This window comes from Anoplopoma fimbria, chromosome 10, assembly GCF_027596085.1.
Source record: "Anoplopoma fimbria isolate UVic2021 breed Golden Eagle Sablefish chromosome 10, Afim_UVic_2022, whole genome shotgun sequence".
NCBI classification, from domain to species: Eukaryota; Metazoa; Chordata; class Actinopteri; order Perciformes; family Anoplopomatidae; genus Anoplopoma; species Anoplopoma fimbria.
Genome location: NC_072458.1, coordinates 12,713,216 through 12,737,476, shown reverse-complemented (window position 1 = coordinate 12,737,476; position 24,261 = coordinate 12,713,216). Strand labels below are relative to the sequence as shown.

General features: G+C 42.8%; 1 protein-coding gene across 7 annotated transcripts in view; it reads right to left on the bottom strand.

The window, feature by feature from the left end:
• The window catches only part of macf1a (microtubule actin crosslinking factor 1a), a 230,951-nt gene that overhangs the window by 115,830 nt on the left and 90,860 nt on the right, over positions 1 to 24,261 (bottom strand). For all 7 annotated transcript variants that reach the window (XM_054605481.1, XM_054605484.1, XM_054605479.1 and 4 more), the window contains exons 3-6: positions 22,727 to 22,788; positions 15,474 to 15,563; positions 13,761 to 13,838; positions 12,148 to 12,240 (exon numbers count right to left, since the gene is read on the bottom strand). In XM_054605481.1, the coding sequence (XP_054461456.1) occupies positions 12,148 to 12,240; positions 13,761 to 13,838; positions 15,474 to 15,563; positions 22,727 to 22,788 (323 nt within the window). The remainder of the gene's footprint in view (positions 1 to 12,147; positions 12,241 to 13,760; positions 13,839 to 15,473; positions 15,564 to 22,726; positions 22,789 to 24,261) is intronic.

Below are 24,261 nucleotides of genomic sequence, written 5' to 3'. Positions count from 1 at the left end.
TATACAGATGTGTTTGATGCGTTTGAAACACACTGAGGTCCATACCTTCTCTTGAGAAACTCATGCACTTTGTTATTTATATTTCACCAGGTATGGACAGGAAACAACTAACTTGGTACACAGTTAGTTTCTTGACGATACAATAGGGTTTGGCAATATGCTCAAATTTTCCAACCAGCCACCTTCAGCCCAACAACTGACACTGAAACATACTTCATTGAAACTTAGAAACTAAATAAAACCGTCTTGGTTGGTCTCCTCCCACTGTTCCAACAATCACCAACTCTTGTTTTGTTGGAGTTAGACGTGACAACATGCTGGCTCTACAAATTGTCAACAGCAAATATATTATAAATATAAATAATAGAATTCCCTCCTTCCATAATGTGTCTGCAGCACTGCTTGTCAAATACCAAAAGCTGGCATTAAATGTCTAGCAAGATTCAGAATGTGTTTACGTAATCTCATTCCTTATTGGTTTGAAAAAACATTTTTTTTTGTATTTTATCATAGCAAAGTATCCATGTGGCAAGAACATTTAACATCTGAAAAGCCTAGGTTGTTCTGTTTATTGATGAAAAACCAGTGCCAAAACTAAAACAATAACCAGCCCTACTAGCAGGCAGCGAACTGTATACCTGCCACCTCAGTCAGTCAAATAAACAGTGAAATGTAATGTCAAAAGACTACATGTAAATCACCAACAGATTATGATGTATAAACCGGTCTCCCCCCAATTAACCTTAACTTTTTCAACCGAAACCACCAGAGCTACACAGACAGAAAGCTATTGTGTGCTGCTGAATTGTTCAGAAAATGACAAGTTTCAGTTTGAATCAAGAGGGAACCGTGTCATTTGACGCAATGACCCTTCTCTCACACAAACAAACACCCGGCCTGTCTGTCTCTCACACTCTAACAGACGTCGGCTGTGGGCGAGTATCTGCTGTGTGAGGGAAATGACAAGCAATGGAAGGAGGTGAAGGGGAGGAAAGGGAGGGATGGGGAGACAGTCTGTACTTGGTTGATTAGGCTCTGGGGATGGTGGTGGAAAGAATGGAGAGAGGCAGAGTTCCTTTCATGAGCTGATAACAACAAACACACACAACCACAGACATAGTGCACAAATGAAAACAGAGGCACTTTTCAAACCCCCCCACTCGTACAAATCAAGAGATGTAAATGCCTCTGTGCAGCACCGAAAACCACTGGAAATGCAAAGGAGTTTCATGTCACAACTGTCTTAATAACCCAAGTGGTTAAGCAGATGAATGACTTTATAGGATCCATATCCCATCATTATATTCACATTAACATTTAATCAGCATTAACATTCATCCAATTCCACCGCTCCTGGTAACAAAATCTATGGTTGGTGTCTGGATCAATAATAAATTATTTTAAAAAAGCACCGTCACACGTAAATGCAGGCTGAATGTGGTCAGTGGCAAGTGGGGTAAACCACACATATGTTTTTGCTATTGGCTGAGGCTTTGACTTTGTCGGTCAAAGTTCACAGAAGTTGAACTCCGCACAATGCAAAGATTTTCAGTTTTTCCAATCAACTAACCGATTTAACAAGAGGTTTCAAAACTTTTTTGCAACCATTTAGCTGAATCATACCGTTTCCTGTCAGCCAGGTAGCTCTGGGATCTAGTACCGGGCAGCGGGAACATCTGGATTAATCAACCAATTGCCGTAGCACTCTTCAAGATAAAGGCTAATGGATTTAATGTGTGGAGGACCAAAGGTAAAGTAAGATGGAGGCAAACCTGTGGCAGGTGTTTTACAGTGGAATGCTCGAGTGGCAGAGGACTCTCCATCATTGAGTCCAGTCTCTCTGATGAGCTACTGGTCAGCCCTCCCCAGTCGGTCTGACTGGGAGTGGTGCCCGCCGTTTCTGGAGAGGTCAGCGGCAGGTCGCTGGCGTAGCCCGACTCCAACAGAGAGGACTGCTCCTGTGCACTAACTTGAGTGTCCAAGCTAAAGCCCTGGACGGCCATAGTCTCCTGAATTCGAATTTGGTAAGGGGACATTGGGAAATCCCCCACAGATATTTTGGCTCTACTTTTGTCCTCCTCAGACAGTTGGACTTTGAGAATATTCCCTGTGACTGGAGACGGGGCAAGAGGCTCTTGGTGCACCTCTACCGCACCGTCACTTTCGCCCCTCCACACTGGTGAGCCAAAATCACTGGGGTACACCGTCCTCACCACGCAGAGTTTACCATCCACCTCTCGGATGTGGACCACACCTTTGTGCTCCCTCCCTGAGGGCGTTCGCACCACTTCTATAGTTCCTTCTGTACCTCCTTTGACCCCCCCATCCCCCTTTGCCTCCCTCTCTATCCTCCCCTTGTCTTTCTTCTCTTTCTTTTGTCGGAGGACCCAAGGTTTCTCTAGGACCCCTTGGACTTTCTCCTTAACGCGACAGACCCTCCCTCCGCCTGGAGTGGTACTGCCCAGGGCTGGGCCTGTGTTGACTGGGGTGGTGGTTGTGGTTTGGCTCGGGATGCTGGAGACGTCTATGATGGCGCTGACAGTGTCTTCCTCTCCTGGGAGGCAGAAAACCCCTCTCCAGGCTGGGCTGGGCTTTGGGGTCAGTTCAAGTATTCTGTTGCCCCTTACACTGGCAATCACAGAGCCAGGGGAAAGGGTATTGCTGTGCAGATTTGTTTTGGAATGAGTTAACTGGATATCAGGCACTGTTGTAAGAGTCCCGGCTCTGTTGCTAAAGTCCGCTGCATCAATAACTTCGGCCTGTCCCTCGTTGTCATCATCCTCTTCCTCTCTTTCATCGGGCTCATGGCGTCTTTGCCGCTGAAAGACATCCTGTTCCGACTCCCCTCTCCTGTTCTTCTTGCCCTTGTGCTTACGTCTGAAACGTAGACGCTTCTTTGTTGAAAGTGGGGGGGCTCCAGCGAGTTCCCCCTCCCGAGGAGGCCTGACACAACCCATGGAGGACCCCATGTCTTTGATGTTGAGAGCTAACAGTGTACAAAAATAAACCGCAACAAATACAGACCGTTAATCCATCAGAGAGGGATGATTTTCATTTGAGTTTGAACATTTATTTCAGGTGTTTGAGGGCAAAAATCCCAACCTTCCAAAAAAGAATACAGTAGAGGGGAAATGTTCAGATAGGCTGGCAAGTGATTGACATCTTCCCCATTAATCTGACACCTGTGAGTAATGGGAAGTTAGGAAGAGCGTGCTTAGCTCCATTTTCTATAGCAGCGTCTTAAACACAACCTGGTGAATATAGAGAGCGGTGGTATGAGCTGTCACCGAAGGACAGAGAGGGAAAGTCCGTCTTTTGGTTCAGCACCAGGCAGGCAGCTGCATGCAGACGTGTCCTTCCTCTTTCCTTCGCCTCAGCTGACGTGGATCCCGAAGGGAGCGCTGGCCGGCCTGCTCTGTCTAGGGGCTGAACTGGCAGGCAGCTTGCTGCTTTACTCGGCCTGTTTATCTGAGAGGACTTGTGGTCGCGGTCAAGGACACGGTAATGCTAGCAGAGCCACACAAGGGAGGACAAATAAGAGAAATTAGGGTCATGTGTCTGATTTATCACCAGGCTTTTGGCAGGTGAGCTGTTACCTGGTGTAAGGCAATGTGTCAGGCAGGATTATAAGTGTGTGAGGGAGTGAAATTGCCGTGCAGTCCGGTGCTACTCAGGCCATTAGTGAAGCCCCAGCTGCTCCACACAACCTGTATGTGTGTGTCTTTTCTCACTTCTTCATTCAATGTCATAAAACGACACCATCGTCTGCTGCCGTTCCATTCAGATTCCTCAGATTTGTGGTCGATTCCAGGTGCCAGAGTAATCCAAGAGCTCTATCTAAACTCGGATCTAGCAGCTATCTGAGCTGATGAATTAATGATGCCTCTCTCTCTCCTACTGTGGTAATGTTATTGCAGTGAGCAAGAGAGAGAGAGAGGAGTAAGATCTGTAACGCGGATCAGCTGCACAACAGAGGTCGCTGGGAACCCTATCCGTCACCGTGCTCGTAGTGGAAGTAGTATTAATGTTGAGGCTAGTCGATATCCCCCGTAGTAACGGTGGGCTCGGTGTCTCATTCTGCCGAGGCAGCAGGGAGTCCAGATTGGTTGTGGGTGAGGGATAAGCGCAGTCAGCCAATGCTGCCGTGTCTTGCAGAGAGATTCAGCCAATGCTCTGACAGCTTGTTAAATACTCAATCAGAGCTTTCCTCTTCCCGCCCTGATGCTTCTCCTCGACATCCGCCCACGATTTTCCCTGCTCATTGAGCTGGTGTCTCGAGTGACATGTCGATCCTTCCAGCTTGTGTGTGTTCCTCCTCTTAAGGGACTGTTGTTGTCAATATGTTGGGATCAAAAATCACTGGCGTTAATTTATCCCATTGGTTGATTGGCAGAACGGTTCAGTCTTTACGATGATCATCTGGGGCGGCTTCATACCTGTGGAATCAAATTCATTGGAGTCCAGAAAACCCACAAAAAGCAGCTGGGTGCCGTATCAAGGGCACCGGTCTGAATCTGGAGGCAGCCAAGCCTAGACAAACTCCACCTTAAGCTCCCCAGACAGCTTAGCATCTCATAGCTCTCCCCTGGATACCAGTCTAAATATTCCACCCCACCTTGGTGTTAGACTCCCTAAGGACCAGAGTTGGCTGGGAATTATTTCCCAGCGCTGTCCAATCATAAACCTCCCGTGTCCTGCTGTCACTCTGCTAGTTACTCAAGCAAGCTTCCCCTTCATCAGGTGGTGCAGTGCGACGTCGCAACAGCCTGACAAAATCCACAGTTTGCAGGAGGTGGAGGGATCCAGTTTAAAGTAGCAGACCTACTTCAGGTGGAGATCTGGAACAGAGCCAAAGGGATTCAGCGTCCAGTGAAGGGCAGTCCTGTACTCCACACACCACAGCACTGGAGGTTAGGACAAGAGGGGCCAAGCTCCATGTCCCCTTAAAAAACAAAGACATGCAGGGAGCAAAAAACAGGGGTGCAGGGCGTCTCCGGCTTAAGAAAACCGTGGCTCCCTCAGACAAGCATGGCTGGATTGATCCGATTGATACGCTGGAGCCCAGAGAAACAGAAAGTGTGCAGCTGTCCTGGAGACGGGGCGAGTGTGTGTTTGTGCCTGCGAGGTTGGGGCGGTCCCCTGGTCAGCTGTGTGAGCCCGTCTGCATACGTGTCCCCGAGTGCGTCCTGTCCTGCGGTGCGTTTTGTGGTTTGAGGCCTGCCGATCCGGGGAAGCCAGGAGCTCCGGTGACGACAGGCAGCCTGGATCCGTCTCTACCGCGCCTGGCTTCGCTCCTCCGCTTTATCCCTCGCTCGCAGACTCCGGGCGGAGGCAGAGGAAAGCTTTTATCTGCCGGCTGCTGCAGCTTCACACTCTCTTCTGCTCGATCTCTCACTCTCACAATCCACCCCTCCCTGCTTGTCTCTCCTCCTCCTATCCGCTTCCTCGTTACTCCTGCCTCTCTCTCTCTCTTGGCTGTTAGTGAGCAGCTTTCTATGCCACAATACAACACACACACACACACACACACACACACACACACACACACACACACACACACACACACACACACACACACACACACACACACACACACACACACACACACACACACACACACACACACACACACACACACACACACACACACTTGACCCAAAAGCTTCTACGGAATGACAGGGAGCAGGAGAAAAATCACATCTAAAGACCAGTGAGTCTCTGCAACGTAAATGAGAAGCCGATTTCCATTTCAATCTGTTTCTCTCTCGCTCTTTTCCCATCTATTTCCTTCAGTCTCCATCTGTCCATCAAGCTACAGGTTATGAATGGCTCTCGGGGTTAAGAGGAGAGGCACAGGGAGAAGGAGCGAGGGAGGGAGGGAGGGAGGAAAGAGATTTGAGGGAATTAAGAGAAAGTTGAAAAGGACAGAAGAAAAACAGGAGCGGGTGGATGATTGCTGTGAAAGGACGAAGAAATGAGGAGGTGGGGCGCGGTGGGTTGGTAATATCGTAACAGTTAGGATGAGAAATATAGTATGAGACAATGGAGATATTATATAAGGTCTTTGCCGGCTTTTTAATGGCGACATGGGATTTGCAGGATTTCTGCATCAAAGTGATGAGGTACCTGGATTTAACAGGCATTTATCCACTGGATTAGCCCAAAACAGATCCTTTCAATCTGATTTTTGAAATCTACAAAAGTTTAGAGCTGTGCTTAAACGATTATTAACGGATGGATTATCTGTTTAGATCATTCATGCCAAACATCTTCTGGTTCCAGATACTCAAACGTCACCATTTTCTGCTATTCTCTGTGGACTGCTAATCGCATAAAACAAATAGTATGAAAACATCATATTGGGTTTTGGGAACTTGTGATTCTGACAGTAAATACATTGATCGGAAAACAATTCACAGATTAAGCAATAATGGAAATAAAAATGTGTTGCAGTCATAATAGACATTGAAGTATAAAATTGGGTTGGAAACTGGACAGACACTGTGATCTATATTTCCCACCCAAAAGCATCCTGATTTGTAACCCCCCTCCTACACTGTTGAACACATTAAATGGCCTGCTGCCACATATACAGTCTTAAATCCTCCATAAGCTTCCACCCACCATCACTGCACATAAGTTGAACAACACAGCTCATACACGCATGTGATCCTGTGCAGCGCAGCATGGCAGCAACACTGCAGGAGAAAAGGCTTTGTCACCAACACTGCTGATGTATGAACTCATGGTACTTAAAGTAAGTGCCTAATGTACGGTGAATGTTTTCAGAGAGACAGATATGGATGGAGACCACTAACAGGCGGAGAGAGCAATGGCAATCCATCTTCTCTCACTAACCGAAGGCACAAGAGAACAACACACACAAACACACATGGAAAAGAAATGGACCAATGGGAGAAAAGCACTAATCAAGCCCCCGAGGCTTTCAACCCTACACTGAGGCTACATGGTATCGAGAGCTGTGGTAATCAGACTGCAGCCTCTGTCTGAACCCAGTGTCAGCTTTTCACAAGACACAAACGCGGCATGATGTACTTTCAGAAGCTCTTTTGATCAAATATCTAGCAGCTCTTTTGTGGATAATGTGCACTGAAAAATAGTGATTGATATTTCCATCTTAATTATCATAATTTAGACTCAATCTGCACTCAGAATCGCTTTAAGAAGCTGAGTCTTCAAAAAGCGTTTCTGAAAAGCTAATTTGAAATAAATTAATTAATTGTTTAGAAACAAGTGAAAAGGTTTTGCCAGGGGAATTCAGATTTTGTCAGGATCATTTTCAAGTGTTTGTTGTTGTAGTACCCGTGTCGGCCACAAGGTGCTAATGTGCACCAATACACCATGTTCTAAATTGAAGTAAAAGCATTCATGTTTTCTTCCAGGTGAGTTTTAATTTACACAACTTGCACACCAAATATATATATTGTTTTCCGAGTGCATAGAAAAATAAAAATAAAAACATGCATATCTCTGTTTCACAGGTGAAAAAAAAAGTAAGGAACTTAGAAAGATTATCCTGGCAAAACCCTTTTCACCGGTTCTTAAGTCCTAAACACAGGAGAGAAAACTATTTAGATCAGACTTAGAAAATTGATCCCCAGAATATTGTTTTTCACACTTGCCTATTGGGCTTCTGTACAATTCACCATGGAGATGTATGCAGGGATTTCTGGCTTTGCAAACACTTGAGGGCTACCTTGCTGTGTCAAAATATTATGCTATGTCCCTCAAAGTATTGACTTCAAACTCATTCATATTACTAAACAAGATTAAACAAGAGACCATAAACTGAACAGAAGTCACTGAATCGAGTCTGTGTTGCTGAGAAACCTCATGACAGATTGTTACCATGGTATAATGAAAACAGTGAGTAGACAAAGGAGGTTTGTATTGAAAGATAAACATCTGCCATGTCTTTTTTTATTTGTGCTATTTTTGTTTCTGCTCCTGACAGCGTGCTCAATGTCTACAGTAAAGTCAGTTTTAAACGACACAGTTGGCAATCATTTGATGCATCACCGGCCTAAATCAGTGCCAAGGAACAACACTAATAAGGTGACCCCACCTGCTCAGTCTGCCTGGAAGCATGTCAGAGAAACGCTGATGGATTTCTTCAGCAACTCAGAAATAAAATCTCCAGAAATAAGCAGTGATGTATACAGCTAGCTGAGCCAATCACAGGCAGACACAGTGCAAAAGGAGGAGGGTCCACAGGCAGGACGCCTCAGTATGGCTGGAGACTTTCAGCCGGGTCATCTTTAACACTGAGCTAACTGGTGTCACCTATTGGCCAGACTGAGTTACTACAGTCAAGCTTAAATAAAGAGTAGTGGGATCAATGTTGCCAGGGTTTGATCCCCAATTATGATGAACATGTAATAGTATGAATGACATTCATCAAAACATTTTAATATTGTGAACTTTGAATCTTTCAAAGATGCCATGAAGCTGTCTGCGTGATTTGACAAGCAACATTTCAACTATGTTGCAGAAAAAGATCAATGTTTTCATTTGTATAAGCTTGTGAGAAATGATGAGATGGTGGCTGACTGACTTTTGGAGAAAATACACAAAGAAGATGTTATTAAAAACCCCTCTGAGTCTGACACCGTTTAGCTGGATTACTGACGGAGCAGGTTATCTAGGGCCAGCTGACAGAGAGCGGTAAGCCAGAGATGACACGGGCGGATGATGGGGCGGCTGTGGTGTAGTGGAGAGCAAGGTAGTTCTCCAATCAGAGGGTCGGTGGTTCAATACCCGGCTTCGGCAGTTGATGTGTCCTTGGGCAAGACACTTAACCCCAAGTTGCCATCGGTGTGGACTGGATGATGAATGTTAGGTAGAGTCTGATGGTGGCACCTTGCATGGTAGCCTGTCATCAGTGTGTGAATGGGTGAATGATAATACAGTCATTAAGCGTCTGCTAAATGACTGTAATGTAATGTAATGTAATGACACCTCGTCTGTAACTTCATGTGCCAGTGGAATAATGACTAACAACGGTTATTAATCCAAAGGAAAAATGAGAGCTCACTAAGAGCCTTCCTATAATGAAGTGATGTGCTGACTCTCTCGTTTGCACATCACAAAGACCCGGAGGCTGGTTTCCAGGAACAACAACTTCAACATCATGATCATCAGACCAAGGCGCCCGGTAGGAATAATATGAATATTACAGATTTCTCTATTTGGGTCACATATCTTGGGAATATTTGAATATCTTGTGTAACAGTGAATATTTGTGTCATGCCAACTCTGCAGTGGCTTTAGGAATTCACGTTCTGCTGTGATATACTGATTTACATTAACACAACTGTGAGCTGTGATTGGACTCATGGTGTTCAATTTACAGTACAAACATGTACATATTATTGTTACTCTTAATATTACTTTGAGTCAGAAAGAAATAGCATTTTGTGACAATATTTCCTAGGTTTCACTCTAAATACTGCATTAATACTATGTGCAAAGTCAATTGTAAAGTACATTAAAATGTCTTCTTGTTTTCCAGTCTCTATTTGATGAGAGTAGAAAGAACTCCGGACATAAGAATATGCCATTTATAGAGTATATTTGCAGTGTAATCCAACGTATATACTATATACATAGATAGTGTATATAGATGCAGCACCATGCCTTTACAGTAATAATCGTCTCACCACAACACACTGCAGGGACACAGAGCTCTGTGCCACTGGAGTTTCTCACTGCAGCTCTTAATGTGACACCGTCATCATCTCATGAACCCGTTGTACTCTGGGAACTCTGAGACTGTTTGCTGCTCTGTGGGCCAATACCATCTTTCCACCTATATATTTATGTATTTCTATACCTCCCAGCCTGTTTCAGCCCCGGTCCTGTTCATCATCTTTGGGTTAGTCCTCGACTCCTCCTCCTGCATCCCGCCAGCTCTCTCTCTCTCTCTCTCGCTCTCTCTCTTTCTCTCTGTAACACGATGTTCTGCTGAGTCATGCCCAGTGAAACGGCTGCCGGGGTGTCACGCACTACTGTTTCCACGGCAACCAGCTGGCAGTGTCACCTTGCTAAGGGTCACTTTGCAGCACTGTCTAGTGGTCAACCACAGCAACTACAACTAGTCCATGATCCATGAAAAATATAAAATGAGATGCTGAGAATGTTTTGTTGGAGCCTGTTATGCATGACTGGGATTCAGTGGTACTGGGAGTCCCACTGTCATGATTTCAACAGAAATAACGACTCTGACGAGTCTGAAGGCCACAGTGATGCAGGGACATTTGGTGGAAATGATTCCACATCATGAATCTGACAGAAAAAACAGGAATGATTGAATGTCTAGACCAGACCCACTGCCCTAAAGACAACAATGAAGACATTTCTTTCTTTTACAACTTGTGGCCTCAAAAATGTATTAAGGGCCAATGTTGCTTTCTTCTGAAATCAATAAAGACCTGTTTTGCTTTTGTTCTTTTACTGTGAAGCACTTGTGACATCTGTTGTGACATTCTGTGTTTTCACTTAACTCGCTTGATTTCAAGAATCATGACTAGATCATGGCAATCATATGACTGCAGAAAATAATTGGATTTACCACAAAACCCCTAAAAAATCATCGTCATATGCTTTTAGCAACATCGAATGAAATGAAGCCAAACAGTCCTTGTGTGATGCTTCAGAGGACCACGCCCTGATCAGAGTGAAGACAACACCATTAAATCACAGATCTGCCCAGATGCCTTGGAGCAGAGTCACATTATACCGCCTTAAAACACTTATAAAACACAGACTTGCATGAAGGACTTGCAAAAAGTGAAACTACAATAACGTGTGTAAACCCAATTACTGTAGCATACAAGTACACACACCAACTATGTTGTTTCCTTTATAAGACTTCAGAGTTCTAAGTGTATATTCTCACCGCACAGACTTAGTGAAGGAAACCATCTTAGTAGCAACAAACGTGTCTAGCTCAGAGATTCTACAAAAGAATATTAACATGCACACTCTTATTTACACACTTACTTTCTGATTTCCACTTTGTGGTGCAAAAAGCCACTTATTCTGTTGCATAAGTTAACACTGGTATACCGGCAGCTGCGCTCATGCGCAAACACGCAACACGCACACACACACACACACACACACACACACACACACACACACACACACACACACACAGCTAAGCTCATCTTGGCAGTGATAACAAGTCAAATCCCAACAGCTGGATAGACATGCTGAATAACAACAGGACATCACAGGGATAAAATCCACATGTGGAACAATTTGCGTTCGTTAAATACGGATCGAATCGGAGCAGTAATGATGTGGGCTGAAACGCAATTGTTACATAATCAACCACGAAAGGTTCACTCAGTGCAGATCTTGGCCAGGTGTGTCTGCAATAATCGTTACTACTGCGGTATTGTGTGATTAATTATTACGGCCTACAATTGGCTAAACCCCGTCCAGACACCAATAGAATGTCAAGCGTCCTAAAAGACACTTTGAGCAAGCAGCAACCGGCTCGAATTCATCGTAAAAGATGTCTTACAAATTTCCCCAAAATAAAATTAAACTCACCAAACTGTCTCCACCACATAGCAGCGGCTGAATTAGTTAATTAATAGCCAAACACAGCGTCCATTAGCCGTTAGCCAAACGCACCATCAACTTATTCTTTTTCCGTTTTATGGCGGCCTGCAATAAACATTAAGGTCCTTTCTCGCCACCCACTATCTTGGAGTGTTAAGCAGAATTAACTATACAATTCGTCAAACAAGAACAAACTGCTAACCGTCGTCCACCTGCTGTGGGCACAGAGCAGTAGCCATAACAGAGAGTAAGAAAAAAGGCGGGAGAAGAAAAGGTGCACTTTGCTGTGTTTTTACGAGCGGCCCTTACTGACCAGGGTTCAGTTAAGACTACAGTCTGAAGTCTGCATGCAGTCAGTGGCAGATTAAATAACAATTAGAAGTGTTATGCCTCTAATAGCTGGACATTAGAATCGTTAGCTGCCCATTAAGCTTTTGGATGGAACATTCAATAAATTATGTTCATGTAGGTTGGACTGAAATAACCATGAAATGAGTCCCAACACAGGAAGCACAGAGCCAGAACTGACAAAACAGCATGTGAAAGGGCACAGACCTGGAAGTGAAGGATGATGGTCCAGATGAGGCCTAGCGTCAGTTTGGGGTTCCCATCGGTGATGTCATCATTCCTGATGTTCACAAGTTTGACCTGAAAACGGGAAAAGAGAAGTATTTTGTGTTGTTTCCTAACAAAATACAAAAAATTTGAAGATCTGCTATAATAAAAGCAAATGTTTTCACCAAACAGTAGTCCCTTTTAGTCACTACCATTATCTCAAATACACCAGATTGGACCAATGAGAGGAAAGCACATAACTAGTCTTCATTTTCTACATGTTAACGGATGAAAAGTGATCTCCGTTCGACCTTTCATATCCATTATGTGAAAGGGACCTTGTTCAAACTCGAGGCTCTGGCTAAGCCAAGCCACCCGGGCTTTATAATTAGACCTGCAGTGAAACTCAGAAAGGATGCAGAAGAAGAAAAAAGGTCAGTCCTCCATCACTGCTGCCTCCAGGGAATGAGACGAGAGACGAGAGAAGCAGTTCATGGAAGATGGGGACACTAGAGTTATGGAGGACAGGCCGTGGTTTGAGAGTTAACGAGGGAGGGACCAATGAAAGATGCTACAGTTACATAGATTTAGACGTGAAACATTCAGTCTCTTTCTCCACTGCAGCAAAAGACTGAAACTGCCCTAGCCCTGGATGGAAAGTCTAACCAATCACTCGCTGTTTGCAAACTGGGTAAAATCTTCAACTTTAAACTTTAAAGTTATTTTCTTAAGTTGAGACACAAAAACAGGTTTTCATGCACTGATCAATTTTGAGATAAAACATCCAAAATATACTTTTAAATGTTTATTTAATACTTTGTCTATTTGCGTCTGTAGATTTCTCCTATATTCACCAAAAGCTAACGTGTTTCAATATGTAAATGAGGCATTATCTAATAAAAATCTTAATGTAACTAATAAACGGGGGGAGGGGTTCCATGTTGATATTGATTAGTTATATTCTTCCCCATTAACCTGTAGTATTGTCAAAACGTATGTTATTTTACTAAACATATCTTTAAAGGCTGTTTTCTCTAAAAGAGTTTGTTCTCAGACTCTGAACCAGAAATCTCCACTTCAGTAGAACTGACATTCACCAAACTTCCTGGTTTCATTCCTATCTGTATTCTGAAGGTTTTTACTGAGGGGTTTGTTTTTTATTGACCGGTTGCCTTTCTTTGGTCAACGTGAACAAAAAGATGAGCTGCCGTGACTGAGTCTAGTTGAATCGCCTGTTAGCATTCTAGCAAAGTAACGTTACAGATGTTTGACCCAAACAAAATTTAAATCATACTAACGTTACAGGGGGTATGATTTGTTTCATATTTATTCTCATTATTATCTACCCAAGATCTTCCTTGTTGCCAGTGTTTTGGTACTTTTGGTAAAAAGAAAAAAAGTTTAATGAAATCTTAAGTAAAGAGGTAAAAATGAAACACCAAAGTATGGTTTACATTTTGTACTACCTTGTCATTTGCACGTGCCTTCATCATTTCAAGTGTTTGATTGTAAAAAGAAATGTTATGTTGAAATGTTGTTGTGTAAGACTCTGACACAGCCACAAGAATTTGGGATCTCTAATATTGTTTGTACAAGTATGTTTGTGTGCCTACCTGTCTCTGTTTGAGGAAGTCCAGCGCTATTTGGACATTCTGCAGTCGGTGAAATCTCATGCGTCCCTTTTCTCTGGGCTGGAAAAAAAAAGAGAGGACAAAGATAATGAGGAAAGTCATAAAAATGTATTTAAAGCTCATATTTTTTTGTGACGTTAAAGCATGAGCCAGCAGTGAGTGCAAACAAAGCTGAATTCAATCCACAGTGCAGTTGTATTGACATGAGATGGTCCTCTGGGGGGCGCTGTCTTCAACTGGAGCCGTTAAAGACATGCCAAAACTCAGGGGCAAACTTCACCCAAACCATGCTGGTTTAGAATGGAAATATGCAAACTTCATATCGCAACAGCTTTTCTTTTTCCTTTCATAATTCAACACCACATTTTCACAAACACACATCCAGGCTACGGTTTAGAGGGAGGAAAGATGTAGTTGAAGAGAAAGAGAAGAAGAAGTAGAAGGGATATCTCTCACACACACACACACACACACACACACACACACACACACACACACACACACACACACACACACACACACACACACACACACACACACACACACACACACACACACACACACACACACGTTGCAAAAAGTACATGAGTGCACGATGCAGATTTGGGTTCACACTTTGCTGGTAAATAGAAGGAGAGGAGAGGAGAGGAGAGGAGAGGAGAAGGAGACAGGAAGAGAGAGGGGTAGAGAAGAGAGGAGAGGAGAGGATAGTGTATGCGACTGTCTGTTTAACCGTCTGTCTACCTGTCCATATATCTGTCCGTCTACTGACAGAGGAACAATGTTTGTTAGGACGCACAGTAACATCGCAGCATTGTATGGTGTCATGTGCAGCCCAGTATGCTGGTCAGAAATCAGTGGCACAGCACTCGCATGCAGCTTCACAGCGCCACCTATTGGGGGGGGGGGGGGGGGGGGTGAAGCTGAAAGGTTGGAGTTCAGAAGTGAGAGAGTGAGCAGTGGATGGGGGAGAGGGTTTCATTGGAACGTACTCCCTGAGCTCCTTCCTCCTCCTCCCCTCCGATCAAGATGAGAGGGGGGGCCTGCGAGGCGTATGCCCTTTTCAATGAAGGGCCGCTCTTCTGTTGCTATAGTAACAGGTGGGGGGGGGGGGGTAGGAAAGGGAGATAGAAGAGGAGATGTAGTGACATAAAGAGGACAGAATGGAAGAAGGGTGGACCAAATGAGCAAAAGGGGCAAAAGTACCGTAACTGTAAAAAAAAAAATGTAACACTTAAAAACAAAAGAAGTCACTTTAACTCACTCACACAGGTCATTGTTCATGAAGGTGACAGGGTCAGAAAGGAGCATGTGTGTGATTGTGTGTGTACATAAGCAGACCAGAGTCAGCAGTCGGATTCTGTTAGTCTACCTGTCCCCCTTTCAAACCGGCCTCAGTCACACTGTGTCCCTGTTTGTCTGTCAGCATTAGGACTTTATTTAGGCTCTTACATCACCACGCTGAGCAGACAGGCCTCTGAGGCTCAAACTGGTTAGGATCAACTTTGGCAGGAATGGTGTGTCAGCCTGAAGCACCTGATTGTCTAAAACTTTCAACCCCAGTGGAGTTTTTACAGAGTGCATGTCACATTCTCAGGACTGTGATGCATCAAACTGGGGATGACGGGGTGTGTGATAGAAAATATTACAGTGTGTCTGTGCTGATATGTGCGTGTGAGAAATAAAAATCCATACCAGGGTGACTCCAGAGAGGACCTCCAGCAAGGAAATCAGGTTGTGTCCATCCCTCAGGTCCTCGTAGAGGTCTGTGATGTGCTTCCTCACCTGAGAGACGAGGAGGTAGGAAAGAGGGAGGGGGAGGAAGAGGTAAGGTGAGGAGGAATGAAGGGAGGATAAACAGAAAGAGGAAAAAATCAATCCCACACTTCAATCATCCCTCTGTTGACTCAACGCTGTTGACATCTGCTAAAGCCGACGGCCCTCCAGCTGACGGAGGCCGGCGACTGAAGGTTGCCGGGGCCAACGGAGACGAAGCACCAGCTGTGGCCTCTTGTCTCCGTTGCCATGACGGCGCCTGCGCAATGAGTGGGCTGTGGGCGGTGGCAACCGCCGCTGACACGTTGACCCAGAAGCCTGATCAGCATCAGTGAAGGTTATGTTTGAAAGTGGGACACTCAGTGAGACAGATAGAGGACACAAGTACCAAAGCTACATGCAGTCTGTCACACATTATGATATCATTTTGACATTTTTATTGAGGGCTTATTTTGACAGTATCATGTGGTAGTTTCCCCATTTTTTATGTGAATTAAGAGGACTTTTTTCAACAAGATGACTAGAAACTTTGATCTTTACCTGCTCTCTTACTTAAAAAAATAAAAAGGACAAAGAATTATGAAATAAACACAAGCTCGTCGCATGCCTCATTATACTGAGTGGAAAAAGTCAACATGTTAGGAGTAGAGAAAATATTTTTATAAAATGCATAAGAGTTGAGAACTATTGAATAAAACACGACAAAAAAAAGAGACGGTTTCTGGGTCATTAGCTCCTCTTCTAGACTATTTTCCAATTCACCAGTTTGTAAAAGAGGAATTTACCGAGAAATAGCTGCAGAAAGACACATCGGGAAACAGCAAAGGACAAGCTTTTCCTTTTTGAAATTAACTATTTGCTGCTTCATCAGAAAGCAGGCAGTGGAAAGAGACGGAGGTTGGAAGGTCGCTCCTACCCAAAGTGCCTCAATATTGATGCAGATCCACCCGAGGATGGATTACTTAACGGGGCCTACCGTGCTAAGGCCCAGGGGCCCAAAGTGCCACCAAAGATTACAAAAGGGACACAAAAAACAAAAAAAGATACTAAATTACCATAAAATCAGGAAAGGATGGAAGGCGACTACAAAGAGATGCAAAACAGCAACGAAACAGAAGCAAGAGCATCACAAAGTCTGTGTGTCTTGCTCCTATAGGTAGAAGAGGTGGTGGGGCCTTTTGCATGACTGTCCCCAGGGGCCCATTGTCTCTTACTCCGCCTATGGACTGGGTAACCAAGGGCACATGTTTACCTGCATTACAGTGATTTTCCTGCACTGAGAAAAGTTTTGCTGCAGTCCTGGCCTCAGGACAAGAAACTGTACTACCACGTTTCACCACAAGAGGGCAAGACAGTCACAAGAGTAAGCTCAAGGTCTTCCCTGTCCAACTAAATCATGATTTACCAAATATTAAAAATAAAATATAACAAACATCCTAACACCTCTATCAAAAATATGCTGTTAAATGTCACTTAAGGACAGGACAGAAGTCCTCTGTTGAGGTTGAAAAGGTGAAAGTAACAACATCCCTCCACTTCTCCTCAATAACCCCTTTTCCTACTTTCCGAATCCATCTTACTCCTCCCTCCCTCTTCTGTGTCACACTCTCCCTCTCCTGTTGGAAGTAAACATCGGCTGTTCTAGACGGGAGCTGACGGAACGCGTGTTAATTAGAAGACGGGAACGAAACACTGACTGGAAATGAGGAGCGTTTTTTGTCTAATTGTGTCTCGGTGTGTTAGAGCCTGCATTTGGTTCCAAGTTAGCCTGGATGAGTGGATTCCTCTCTGTCCCCGAAGTGTTTTAAACCAGTTTACTGGAAGCCCACCCCTGTGATTTGAAATGAAACCGAAACCCCCCAATGAATCTGGACACTAGCTACTGTTGACTGTCAGCATTTCTGTTGCTGTATTTATTGATCTTCCTCAAACCAACAAAGTAAACAAAAACAAATCTTTATCATAATCTAAAGTCTTCTAATGAATGATGATGATCAGAGGTGGTTCAGAACCTTAAACTTCAGTATGGACCAAACATGGAACAGTGGTCCTCATGCAGCATTTATATAGCATTTATTTTATATTTTCTCATAATTTTCAGATGCACAAAACGTTCTTAACAATCCCAGTCCACTGAATGATGAATCCCACTTGATCATAAATTCGAGCCGTGTGGCTGATTGTTTGTTATACAAACAAAATTAAGAAGAGGTTTGTTCTAATAATCGTGTCCGGCATGAAGTGTCGTTATAAAATGTCATAAAATGATTGTTTATTTTTATCTTTCTAAACAGTTTGGTGAACCTACAATAAATTAAACCACAGTGCCAAATAAGCTGCCCATCAAGGGAAACTTTAATTTATTCATGTTCCCATGGGCGCCCATAGATTGGCCATCAGAAAGTCCCACTGCATGACACAACACATGGAAAACCAGGTCTACAGGTCACTCTACTAAAACAACTACAACATCCAGTGAGATGTTCAGAGTTTGGGACAAATCAGTCTTTTACACCCAGCTGTAGATTTTCATTTAGTTGTTTTTTTTGGTGCGAACAGGATGTTGTTGTGCGTAGGTGTGGTCTTTAGGGACGTTGCTCATACATCCAGCAGTGACAGCAGCTGTCTGATGCCTTTGGCACTAAAGCAGACTGTTGTATGGAGCTCATGTTAAGGACAAGGCTGATATAAGGGACAACATCATCAGGATATAATCATCAATCACAACACAAGCCATCTAGTTTCATTATACTGGAGAGAAGGCAGACATCTCTTCAGCCGATATCTCCAAAACTATAGGCAACTCACACCAAAACTATATAGATTTAACATTTAACATACACCGGGGGCTCTTGTTGTGTGAAAGGTGAACATTTTAAAATAGTTTTAACTAGTAGATATCACCGTAAAACTACCACAGTGGATTACTTACATTGGGGCAGACTGTCAATACGCAAATGATGCATTATCTCATTAAATATGTGCTGATTTGCATACAATTCCAGAAAATAAATATGGACCTTTCATAAAACCAGGTTATTTTTTTCATTTTTTTGACATATTAGAGTCAAAGGTTTTTACAAAGGGAATTTTACAATATCACTTTGAATCACTTAATAAATCAGAAAATACTGTCAACAACCGCAAAAAAATCAATACATTTTCTCCATGATTTTAGAAATAAATCAGGCTATGAATGATATAAGAACAAACACCTCAGTGAAATATAGAGAATATAGAGACAAATGAAACTGGAGAGTTTGGTGAATGTCAGTGCTACTGAAGTGGAGATTTCTGGATCAGAGTCTGAGAAAAAAACTAATTTAGAGAAAACATACTTTAAAGATACGTCTAGTAAAATTACATATATTTTCAACACACTACAGGTAAATAGGGTTAGAATAATTAACATATAGATATCACCATGAAAGTTCCCCAGTTGATTACTTATATTAAGGCAACTATTTTTCGTATTTCAGGTTTCATTGAAATGTTATGTTTAAATATGTAAATTAGGCATTACCTCATGGTAACTTTTGGGGAATTTAGGATAAATTTACCAAGGCAAATACACAAAGTAGTAAAATAAACACTTAAATGTGTATTTTTTATGTTTTTTTCCACTAGTCTGAAAGATCTCTGTGCAACTGACCAGGGCAAGAAAATAATGATGTTTTTGCACAAAGAGTCTAGTCTAAAACAGTGCTCAACATTCCACTCTTCTAGGCCTTAAACATGTTTAATAATGAAAGTCAGCGTTGACAGCAGCGTTGGCTGATTCATGTTTGCATTTGACAACAAAAAGGCGCAAAGATGGTATGTGGTCAAACATGTCATTAGCATACTGAGCTACAGCGCAGCTAACAGTCCTTCATCTCTGTTAAAGCCTCTTCTCCTCCTCCTGACTTCTTAAAGCTCCACTACCGGATTTGAGCTCACTGAGTCAACAACCCTGCTGGGTCAAAGTGTGTCACCGCATGCCAGCAGGTAGCTTGGAGGGCGGTGTTTGCACTGCACACACACACACACACACACACACCTGTCAACACTCTGCACACCTGAGCAGCTAAAGACATGCCAGACATGACAAACAGAGAAAACTAGGATGATGTCACCCAGCAGGAAGCTGAGGGCAGAGGTCACCTGTCTATCTCTCTCTCTTTATCGTCACTTTAACGTCCATTCTTGCAGTCTCATGAGCTTATTTTCCATGCCGTCTTTCTTTCTTAATCTTTCCTCTGTTCTGTTTTCTCTGTCTCCAAATCCCTGGCAGTAGGGCGGAGGTTTACAGACTCAACAGTGCTGGCAAAGAGCCAACAGATGATGTAGGACAGAGAACTATTTCACCCCGCCGTCTAATCTAGAACACAGTGTTTGGACATAATCACTTTTTTGATATATTTCTTCTACTCTCTAACAGCAGCAGATATTTCAACAGATGTGACCAGAGGTGTTTCTTCTCTTTCATATACCGCCCAGGATTTCATGTTGTCCCCCCCTCTCCATCCTCATCCACCCATCATGTCCTCCGTCTCACCCTCCCTCCTTCCTCTCCAGATAAGACAGTAAAGGTCAGCACTCTCTTTAATAATTACAACATGACCTCTGTGCTAGTATAATGGCTGGCAGTGTGTGTGTGTGTGTGTGTGTGTGTGTGTGTGTGTGTGTGTGTGTGTGTGTGTGTGTGTGTGTGTGTGTGTGTGTGTGTGTGTGTGTGTGTGTGTGTGTATGAATGAATAAAAAGACAAAGCGTGAGAGATGGTGCATTATGTCAGCTGGAGACACCGTCTAGATTGTTCCCAAATTGTTTCAGGTCTGTAAGTTTTTAAGGTTTTTCCAAGTAGTTTTTCAGTTTTTATTTCAAAACTTTTTCAAATGTAACTTATCTTGTTAAACTACCCAAAACACAAGTATATATTGTAATAAGAATCATATAAAGCAGACAAAATCTGCTAATGGTTGAACAAGTGAAGGAAACTATGTCTAATATGGTTGATTTTTTTTTTCTTTCACATATACATGTATGATATGAAACCGACAAAATAAGCAAATTGTCTCATTTGAGATGGTAAAATAAAGTTTGATATCTGTTGACTTTAAAGACAATCAATATGAAACAATCTCTTCCGTCTCACTGTTTCAGCACTAATCAGTCTTTATTTCATTTTCTTTTCTTTCATGTAATGGTTATTTTCATTATCAATTAATCGGCAGATTATGTTCTCGATCAATCAATTGCAGCTAAGGTTGGTTAACATTTTTGTAATACAGTATTTGTTGAAATTCTCATTACATCCAGACAGCAATCAATAAATCTAATTAGTGGCAGATGCAGGACTGTAATAATGCTGACCGAATGAAATGATTGGACCTTCCTGCCCACCTGAGCGCACTTTGTTCTGCTATCTTTATGACTGGGAGTGTTATAAGCAGCAATGTTCTTTGCTTATTATTATGATCATTTTGGGTTTGGAAGGAGGCCTGAAGGGATGGTGTTTATAGATGATTGCAACATGGCAACTATCTCGCTAGATTTAGGAACTTTGAGAGCTAGTGCTGCTTGCATCAACAACAAAAAAAAAACACTGGGCTGTGTTTTTCAGTTGGATCATTTCGAATATCTAGTGTACTTTTGCTACTTTCTATAGATGAGCTTTAATTATTTGCTCTAGCAAATGGTGGAAAAATCACCATTTCCAAAAGCCAGAGTTGACTTATTCAAATTGTTTGTTTAGTCCAACAACAGTCCAAAACTCAAATATAAAAAAAAAAAAAAAGAAAAAAGATACAAATTTTAGAGGAGGAACCAACACATTTTGTGGCATTTTTGCTGAAATGAAATTACCTAAACTGTTTATTATTAATTAACTAATTAATTAAATTATCTATGCAATAGAAAGAACGCTCACAAGCCATTAAACAGCAACATCCCATTCCAGATAAATGGAAGTTGCAGTTTCAGCACCCTCCGTCTCTGACCTACATTTACAGTCAGCGTTGGTCTGACACTGCCGCTGACGTAGAGTCACATTCGAGCCGGCTGGGCAACGTGACGACAGTCGCTGGAGAGTTATGGGGTCGGACAGATGCTTCACTCCCGGGTCATGTGACAGAAATACACTGCATTCTGCGCTCCTCACTGCCTGGTACACATACTGTGCTTTATGGAAGGGATAGAAAGGGCATGTGTGTGTGTGTGCAGATGTGAAAGTATGCACACATGTTGGCTTACAGTCCTTCCCTTTACTGTGAACGGAATAACTGTTGATCGTATTTCGCTGAATGGTTTGAACAGTCAGGACATTTTGCAGCTGCTCATTCAGATTAAATTATTTCAGGTGTTTCTTTTTATTGATGCCGTCGAACCCAAGGACCATGGCAGAGAGATAAAGACAATCTGCCAATCCGTCATTATATAATCAGCATTCCAGCATTTCTAAACTCACAATCTCTATTAAATATTAATTCAAAACTCGCATTTAGTTTACTCGCCAATTCTCTGCTAAACATGATGGAGTTAACACGGCCGGACAGAAGTGGGGCTGGGCGACGTAAAATTTTTTAATATCACACTATTTTGACCAAATACCTGGATATGGATATTGAGACGGTGCTATCCAATAAGATCTTTGCTTAATAATCTTCAGTCATGTAGATATGATGACTAAGTGGGTGGAGGCAAAGAATAAAAGAGCTAGAACAGTCTGATATGTTCAGAAGATGACGTCACTTTACTGTACTGCAGCCTTTACAACCAAAAAAGACAACATTTATGCCAAAGGACGACAATCTAAGGCGCTATCTATTCTCATGTCACAATATCCATATAATATCAATTTATTCTCCAGCCCTTGACAGAGGGAAGTGGTTTAACAAGCTGCATAGAGCCATTACTAACAGTGATAAAGCAAAAAGACTGCAGACTGCTCAGACAACGTAACCACATTATCACACAGGACTGTCTGAGGGAGAAGAGACAGAGCAGAAGGAAGTGTTTTTCCTAAATATATAAATATGTAGCAGAGGATTATGTGATAAAACCTCGACTCCAAATCTAGTTTTATTATTTGATTGATCTGTGTTGTTCCAAGATGATGAAGCTTAATAATCTTCAGCACATTGTATACAAATAAGGCCGACATGATTGTCGTCATTTCCTCAGTGATACATACCTTGATGAGATGTTTGTTGACCCACTTAGTGAAGGTTTTCTTCTGCACCCGGTCCCGCTCATCTGCAGAACAAGAAGCAAAGAGAGAGAGGACGGGGGGGTTAATTACATGAACCAAAAAACCAGCGTGTCACATACAGACACACACACACACACAAATATACATTATTTATCCAGCACTAAGGAGCAAAGCAGTGGGCTAAACACTCCCCACGGAGACGGTTAGCATGATGGAATGGATTGTATTGATTCGTGAATGACAATTTGAGAGGATCTTCTGCGGGAAAGTTGCTGTTCTCACACACACACACACACACACACACACACACACACACACACACACACACACACACACACACACACACACACACACACACACACACACACACACACACACACACACACACACACACACACACACACACTTTCATTTCTTTACCTGATAAAAGACACAGAACTACATGAAACTGGATAAACTTCACTCATGCGTACTTTAATAATAAGACCTTGAGGGTGACTCAGTCTTCTTCAAAGTTACTACATGTTTCTAATCTTTCCTCAGCAGCGATGTAAAAGACAAACAATGTGAAGGTTCTTTGAGTTCACAGACTCAAAGTCCTGTTGATAAGATCCTACATATCTACAAACGTGACCTCTTGTAGTCTTGAGCAGCCATCTTCACTACGTTTTACTTAGGTGATGTCATCCTGAGTTAACTGAGGTCTACTATTTTATTATTCTATGTACCGTAGAGCCTCCTCCTCCTCCTCCTTCAGTTCAGTTCACCATCTAAAGCTTTAACCTTTCTCTCTGTCTCTTCCCACTGACTAACAGAAGTGTGATCTGCAGCAGGACAGACCTCCAGCCGGCACTTCCAGAGGCCAGAGGAGTGAGGCAGCCAGGCCAGGAATAGAGCCTGATGGTGGGCCACCACTCTGTTATCTTCCCAGCCCCTCACCACCACCACCACCACCACCACCTCTTCCTCCACACTAGTGGAGCCTCTCTTCCTATCCAGCTTCTCTCTGCTCGTATCAGTCGGTCTGGGAGAAAAAACACAGACCGGCTCTCCTTTTCCCGCCGCTCTGTTCAATATCTAACTTCCTGCTGATGGAGTGAAACATCCTCTCTGGTGATGTTCCTAAAACAACTTTAGGCACCATGAGGGATACAAAATCAATATGTGTGCAATGTACGGTGGCAGGCTACGGAATTAAACACCTGCAAAGTCTGTAAACAGTGAATTAGATGATAAGTTCTCCTCCATTGACAGAAAAATAATCCTGCAACAATTTTGTCAAATATATTTTCTGGTTGCAGATTTTAATCTGTGAGGATTTACAAATTATCTCTGTGAAAGAAAAATCTGAACACCTCTGGGTTTTTATTATTTTGTCAAAGAAAAAAGGTGTCATATAAACGTTTTGGGCACTTTTTGTACACGGTTAATGGATCATTAGAGAAATAAGGTGAATTTATGATTAAAAAAAACAAGTTTAGCCTATAGTTACAGCGTCTCCATCTCATCCAAGAAGA